The 8,237-nt window shown below is 35.6% G+C and overlaps 1 protein-coding gene across 1 annotated transcript in view; it reads right to left on the reverse strand.

Annotated features, from left to right (window-relative positions):
* Positions 1-3,574: 3,574 nt before the first annotated feature.
* LOC102837706 (neuromedin-U receptor 2-like) overlaps positions 3,575-8,237 on the reverse strand; it is a 45,749-nt gene continuing 41,086 nt past the window's right edge. Inside the window, 2 exon segments of the mRNA XM_006863951.1 lie at positions 3,575-3,945; positions 6,080-6,205. Of these exon segments, the coding sequence (XP_006864013.1) occupies positions 3,575-3,945; positions 6,080-6,205 (497 nt within the window).

Below are 8,237 nucleotides of genomic sequence, written 5' to 3' on the forward strand. Positions count from 1 at the left end.
AAAAAAAAAGGTGGACATTTCAAACCCACCAGCTGCTCCTTGGAAACCCTATATGGGGTTGCTATGAGTCAGAACCAACACAAGGGCATTTAAGCACCACCACAACAACACTATATACGGAAGGAGTCCTAGTGTGGCACTGTAAGATAAGCACTGGACTACAAAGCCCTTTGAGCCACAAGGTCAGAGGTTCAAAGTTCCCAGCTGCTCCGTGGAAATTCTATATATGGTTGCTAGGAGTTGGAACATTATTTAAGGAAGACCATAGACAGTCAATGCATTTGAATTATGATACTGTGGAAGAATATTAAAATATCAGGCACTGCCTAAAGAACAAACAAATCTTTGTTGGAAGAAGTACAACCAGAATGACTCCTTAGAAGTCAGGATGGTGAGACTTCGTCTCTCATACATAGGATGTGTATTCCCATTCCTGGAGAAGTATGCGGGGTAAAGTGGAGGGTGAGCTAAAAAGAGAAAGGATCCTATAGATATGATTGACACAATGGCATCAGCGATGGGCTCAAATGTAACAATTGTGACGATGGCGCAAGACCCAGCAGTGTTTTGTTCTATTGGGCTATGAGTTGAAACTGACAAGACGGCACCTAACAGCAATACCAATTATATAAACTGGCACTTTGGATTAGGCATCGGGTTCCTAAACACAAGATTGGTGGTTCAAAGCCACCAGCCCCTCCATGTGAAAAAAATGAAACTGTCTGCATAAAGATTTATAATTTCAAAATCCTGTATAAGGTTATTATAACTTAGAATCAACTCAATGGCAGTGGATTTGGTTATTTGTTTTATTATATAAACACACTCTAAAACTTGTGAGATTTTTATTTTTATTTTAAATATTATGCTGCCTATACAGGGTCATTATGAGTAGGAACCAATTTGACTACACTTAACAACAACAACAACAATTTTACTATAGGATCAGCACTGAAATGCAGACCACAAGGTCGCCAATTCAAAGCCACCAACTGTTTCTCAGAAACCCTGTACTAGGTCACTATGGGTCAAAACAATAAGAACATTTAACAACAACCACATTATATATGTGGGGGTGAGATGGGCAAAAACTCAATTAACACTTTATATTTTTCCCCCTAGGTCAAGTCCCTTTTTGTTATAACCCCATAATACTTATATTTTGGAGCAAACGTTACAATTGGGTTTAAATAATTTATCTTCTGATAATTGAAAATATAATTGTCTCCTCTTTTAGATGCAAACTTTGATAGCCAGAAAATTTCTCTGTCTGGTTCATCTCTTTGTCCTCTGACCCTGGCACAATCGAATGGTTACTAAGATTTGTTGGTTGTAGTAATTAATAAATAAATGATAACTGTGTATGTGATTTTTTTAAGAGAAAAAGGCCAAATAAAGACACAGCAAAAAGAAACCACAGTTTTATTCAAGTAACCAAATTACTGGCTTCAGTTTGAATATTGTTCTTTTGATATCCATCATTTAACCCACAGCAGCATCATTTTTAGACCTGGTCATTGGGAATTGATGTTAAGGATAATGACCCAGTTAGCTTTTCATTCAGGAATATCTACTTCAAGAGGGAAGACGGAGATTAATTTATCCTGCATTTCTGAGGTTTTACTTTGCTGAGTGTTTTCAACTTAATTTTCAAATGAGAGACTTCTGCTGAATAACATAAACCTTGATGGTAAAATTTGATTCATTAAATTTGAGTTGTAATTAGAAAATTTAAAAGAAATTGAATCACTTTAAAGATGAATATTAAGTTAGGAAATGATGTCAAAAACTAATATCCCTATTTATCCATGCAAAGATTCATTCGATTTATGGAAAATTCAGAGATTAAAAACTGGAACTTGCATGTTTCAGTATCAGTAACCCCTGGACTTAGGAAGAACATTCTTGCAAGACAGGCTCTGCAGGCATACTCTTATAATTCTAATCATAACTGATTAAATGGTCAGCTGAAGGTCAGATATCCTCATCATAAACAAAATCTCACTCTTTATGATTCTTAATACGGTTCCCTTTGGAGCTGTTGTTTGGCTCAGTACACTGGAAGATAAAACCAACTGACTTTACCACCTGTTTATCTAACACCTACTATTTACATAGATATACTCACAGGGTTCCAAGGGTAACAAAAACAAACACAAAATACGTCTCTGACAAATTTACATTCTGGCAAACAAAAATATAAAACACTGAAATACAAAACAGAGTAGGAAAACTATTTAAGAGCTATAAATGGACAGACAAGTCAAATGCCACATCTATTTGAATAAATCAAGCAAGGCTTCAATGAAGGAGGTGCTGGATTGAGGTGGATGTTGAAGGATGGGCAGGATAGCAGCAAATCAAGACTGGAGATAAGAGAATATTTCATGAGCAAAGATACATAGCTGGGAAAAAATGTGGGATGTATGTTCATAAGAAGAACAATTAATCTAGTATTAATCTGCTGTTATAGGATTTAAATCTGGAATAAAATTTCTCCATATTGTGTGCATAGAGCATTACATTATGTTGGTAATGAAACTCTAAAGAGGTGAAAGTCATAGGCTTGAGACCAATATTACCATTTGGCTTGTCTTTGTTTTAAGACAGAAGACCACATTTCTGTCTATTTATGAAATAAGATATAATATATTCAGGTTTAGAACAATTCATTAAAATGACTAAGATTGTATTTGGACAGAAGCCTAGGAAACTCTAAGGGCCAGTTCTACTGTCACATGGGGTTGCTATGAATTATAAATTAACTCAAAGCACCTAAAACACCACCTTTCTTAGCTTGCCATCATAGTCGTTTCCCTCTTTTTTCTACTATATTCTAAATTTAGCTAATATCTAATCCCATACCCAATGAGGAATGATGGTTTGTAGGTTGGAAAGGTGGGGGTGGATGATAGTTCTAATGAAAATTAGGAAATTCCCAAGTTATCATGAGTATTCTTAAAGTAAAAGACTTCAGGACTCAGGAACCTGTTATGATATCAGTCGATGAGCCAGTAGAGTGAACACTTTGCTGTGTAAGATTTGTACTTCCAAATAGAACGGCATCTCCATGTCTCACTTCTGTGGTTCACAGTAGTCTCTGGCTTTAAGAGTGTGGATGACTCAGTACAAACCATTTCCAATAGTGGACATTACTTAAAGTATAGGTACCATGCTTTGTCAGTAATGTCCTCTTCGTGAACTCAAAAAAGGGCACTAAGTAGCTGAGATCCTGAAAAGTTATCTAAGAATCAGGAGGCCTGAGTTATAGGCTCAGATAAAAGTCTGAATTTTCACATTTGCTAAAAACAACTGCTAAGGAGCTCTGGTAGCATAGTGGTAACGAATTGGGCTGCTAACCTCAGGGTCAGCAGTTTAAATCTACCAGCTGTTCCACAGGAGAAAGATGAGGCTTCTGTTCCCATAAAAATTTACAGCCTCAGAAACCCCATACATTGTCACTATGAGTTAGAACCTACTCCACAGCACATAACAACAACAACAACAACAACAAGGAATGGTTGCATGAGTTCTAAGAACCATTTTATCTTAGAATCAAATAAGAAGGCGTGTATTATGACCTGCACCTTCCTACAGTACCAAGGCATGCAGGAATTTCAACTCTGAAAGAATCCAGGTCTTCAAAATGTGGCTCCTTCAATAGTTCCTTTCTAGATGCCTGTTCAGTTCAGAGGGCTGTGGAAAGGTGGGAACTGAAGAAAGATGACTGAGAAGGGAACTGGGGAGCTGAATCTTCTATCAGTTCCGTAAGGTGGCATTCTGTCAGCAAGGTGTTCCGTTGGGCAGGTGGGCCCTGTGAGGGATCCTGTGAGTGGCACGGTTTGCATGAAGGAAAGATCACATTGCGGAAGGCTGCCCGGAAGCGGTGAGACAGCAGGTTATAGATAATGGGGTTGACAGCTGAGCTCAGGTAGAAGAAGACACCTGGGAGGCAGGGGATCAAAAGAGACATGCTAAGAGAAATTGAGTTAGAGACACAATAGGGAGAAGCATCAATATTTAACAAACATCTAGAATCCCTATGTTCGCCTCTTTTAGAAGTGAAAATATATATAAGACTCTAATTAAGAATACAAAATGCTCTGAACAGATCTATCACCTGTGCACTTATGAATCAAACACAGAAAGATTAAGAAGTCTTGGGAAATTTTAAGTTGACATGGATCTCGTTGAGATATTCAGTAACTTCCTTTGATATCCACTTATTTAATTAAAGAACATGTTCCCAGAGCTTAACAAGAGATGCTTTAGTATCAAAGGAAGGCGAGATGTTTTTGTCTCATTGGAATTTTACTTAAGTCTATAGTTTGAAACTGCAAGTAATGAAGGAATAATAAATTAGTGAAAGCTGCTAAGATTCCTTGCTATGCTAAATATCTCTTCAAAGAAATCTTTCCAATGTCCTTTCTCTAACTAATCTTTCCCCATGATGGCTTCTCTCTCCTTCATTTTTACCTTATTGAATAATTTTATTTTGCCATTAATATTCTCCACCAAATTCCTTTTACATTGTCATTTACCAATTTGGTAAGCATTCTTCCTTTATCCTGTATCCTATTTTACTTCCCAAAGTTGTAAGATTAAGTTGGGAGCCATAGGACCTAATTTCTTATTTTGGTTTTATTACTTCTGTTACCTTAGACAAACATTGATACTTGAATTTCCTTTTCTGCCAAGTTTCCTGTCAAAGGGAAAAAATTTGTAAACTCAGCAAAGTCCAATAGAATTCTGGCTGCCACAAGTTTCACGGTATTGATTCAACTATTATGGTCAGGAACTTCTAGGTATAGTGGGTTTAGACTTTGTTTTCCAGGGACTTGAGATAATATTGTAGAGATAAGAAAATTAAAAAATTAATAATGCAAACTACAAAACAATGTTGTTATCACAACAAAATATATGATATTTACAGTTAAGCTATAGAGTTTCACATAAGGACTATTGTGATCAGAAAAGATTTAGTAGAGATGACAGGTAGGCCCTAGAATGTGTAAAAGACAGATGAGAAAAAGATGAGAAGGCATTGTGGGTAGAGGATACAGCATGCAAAATTGTGGAGAAGCGAGGATGATTATGTTGTGCAGGATAAAAGTAGAATATGCAGGAATATCTGATTATCCATTTAGATACAAAAATGGTCCTTAGAGAAAAACATCATGCTTGGAAAAATAGAAAGGTCAGCAAAAAAGAGGAAGACCCTCAAAGAGATGGATTGACAATGTCAATGGGCACAAACAAAGGAATGATGGTGATAATGGCAAAGGCCAAGGCAGTGTTTCTTTCTGCTGAATGGCTTTGAGTTCCTTTTTGGAACTGTTTACTTGATGAAAAAATACTGATGATAATATCCACTGAATGATTTAGCAGTGAATATTATAGAAAGATAAATAGCATTTGATAGCATAAAAACTGTTAGATACAGATTATGCCATTGATTCGATTTATCAGTCCATGGAGGTGCATAGAGAAGACATTATTATTATTTTATACGGGAGGAAACTTTGGTATGAAGGAAGCTTTGTGCTCCAGATCACATAGAATAAAAATGGTGAAACTTGAATGTAAATCCAATTCCTGTGACTTTGTGACCTTCCCGCCGCTTGACAAACATGCTATGTTCTATTCTATGAGCTGATAAAAAACCCCAAAAGTCCATCTTGATGCCCCATGAGTGCCCTTTGACTTCTAGGGGAATCTAACATTTACTGAAGGCATTATGGAATTTGAGGGATATAGATGTTCAATAAATGAGAACCATGTCCATTGGGAGAAAAGCCAGAATGATCACTCCTTAGACAATTCCCTGCTATAACCATCAAGCTTGGAGTTGAGCTCTTCCAGGAAGTAGCCTCTAAAATAGTGATCTGGCATATCTTTTGGATCAGTTAACATACCTAATCAATCTTTGGATAAAATGAAAATCGGATATCTTTATCATAGTATAATGGGTCCTAATGAGACATTGATACACCCAGATAGAGCCTACTGCTTTAAACAAAGTGAAGAAACAATATTCACTTCAACACTTGCCATGCAACCAAACCAGCTAAGCTTTTACCTGATACCACATGGATGAGATTGAACACAGCAGCAAGGGATTCAGTCCACTCCTTCACAAAGCTGAAGAAGAGTCGATCAATGTGGAATGGGGTCCAACAGATAGCAAACACTAAGACTAAGATAACTAGAAAGGACAATTATTGAGAGAGCAAAAGGCAGTTCAAAGCAAGGATAGATAAAAAATATCTCCTCTAAATTCATTCATTCCTTCTTTTTTGCTCTCACTTTTACCTACATCTTTGCTAATTCAAAATTTTAGTATGCAAACTCAGTTCTAAAGAACCTAAATATAGAATATATCCAGGTAATAAATAATTTCATAAGATTTTGGATCAGCTATTTATAGGATTGCATACAATTTCTTGTATAACATAAGCTTCCTTTGGAACATTTGAAATAATACTAAATTCATTTGAAGTTCTGAAAATATTCTTTTATGTAAAATAAAGTATGTAACATGTAGACTGTTAGAACCACATAATCTAGTCATATAAATAAAGTGATTAGATTCAAGTAGTTGGTAATATTTAAAGCCATACATTGAAAACAAACAAATACATGCATGGATCCAAACAGCCACTTGAAATTATCTCTGAATTCAATCACTTAAAATTCTGTATGGGATGGGAGAGGACAGGAAGCAAGAGTGAGCAATCAGCTGCATAATAATTGATTGGGATGGGCATGTGTCTATTATGCTAAAAATACTAAAGTGCTGAATTCCATTCCCCCACCCCCCCACCCCCTCAGCTCCCAATATAGAGATTGATGCTACTATAGTTTTTCTTTGGGTTATTTAATCTCCACAAATATAAACATTAATTTTTTTTTTTCCTCTGCTAAAGTTGTAGAGTATTTTCTTTGCAATGTTATGATGTCTGGGATTTTCCTGAAAAATTTATTTTAGGAAAGTGGGGAATGGTTTAGATGAAACAGGATTAGCTTAAGACATCATTTTTGAAGTTAGATGATTGGAACATGGGGGCTCATTTTACAACTTTCTCTATTTGTGTTCATGTTTGAGTTTCCCCTATTTAAAAAAAAACAAACACATATTTCTGGGTAACATTTTACATATTCATAGTTAGATGTGGTTATAGGATGTCTGAGATGTTCTTCTGATATTTTCTTTGAAATATCCTTCTGATATTTCTTTGAACTACTGCTTACAGTTCATTTTAGTTAAAACTTAACTACTTTTAGTGTAAAAGTAGTTTGAAAGTCAAACTACATTTGAAAGTCAAATATTTTACAGCATATTTTATCATTGGGACTTAATTGCTCTCAAGCTTTAAGTTTGTTTGTAAGAGTAGTTTATAATCCAGGAGAAAGGGGAAAAGGCAATGAGGACACTGGGTTTATTAACAGGGAGTGAAAGGTGCCATCAGGTATTGAAATAATTCCAAGATTACTGTTAGAATAAAACAGATATAAAATGATATAACTTCACAGTTACAGTACTCACTTATATACCACAGCGTTCTAGTGAACACTGCATATGCATATTAGTCGCAAGGATTTTTTTTCCTTCCAAACCCTAGCTTTTGACTTAGAAAATATATTATTAACTTCTTTTCTCTCATCCTTACCACTCATAGAATTGCTTTAGATCTTATATCATACTAGTTACTGTCCAGATATTACTTTTAAACATTGTTAACTATATAAAAGTGTGCTGTTTTATACAAGATCAGAAAATGTTAGAGGCTAGAGCTTTACATAAAGGTGTTCCTGTCCAGATATTCTTAACCTAGATTTCAAAGACTCCAGGGATAGCACATGGATGGAATTCAGGGGGCTCATAATACCCTGAAATGGAATGCAAACTGTTTATGCATGCACATTTACAAATTTTATAGGAGAGAATCCATAGCTTTCATCAAAATTTCAAAGAAGCCCAAAGCACAAGCCATATTAAAAACTACATATTCATTTAACAAAGGGAAAACTGATGCTCAAGTCTCAAAGAACAGAGTAAATTACCAAACATCATGTAGAGTGCATTACAATGGAAGCAATTTAGGATATTGTTTTGAAAGCTAAAAAACAAACAAAAATCCCCAGACAGTTCTAGAAGCTTGAGTTGTTGTTGTTGTTAGGTGTCATTGAGTCAGTATCGACCCATAGTGACCTTATGCATAGCAGAATGAAACACC

The sequence above is a fragment of the Chrysochloris asiatica genome, unplaced genomic scaffold (genome assembly GCF_000296735.1).
Source record: "Chrysochloris asiatica unplaced genomic scaffold, ChrAsi1.0 scaffold00057, whole genome shotgun sequence".
In the NCBI taxonomy this organism is placed as follows: domain Eukaryota; kingdom Metazoa; phylum Chordata; class Mammalia; order Afrosoricida; family Chrysochloridae; genus Chrysochloris; species Chrysochloris asiatica.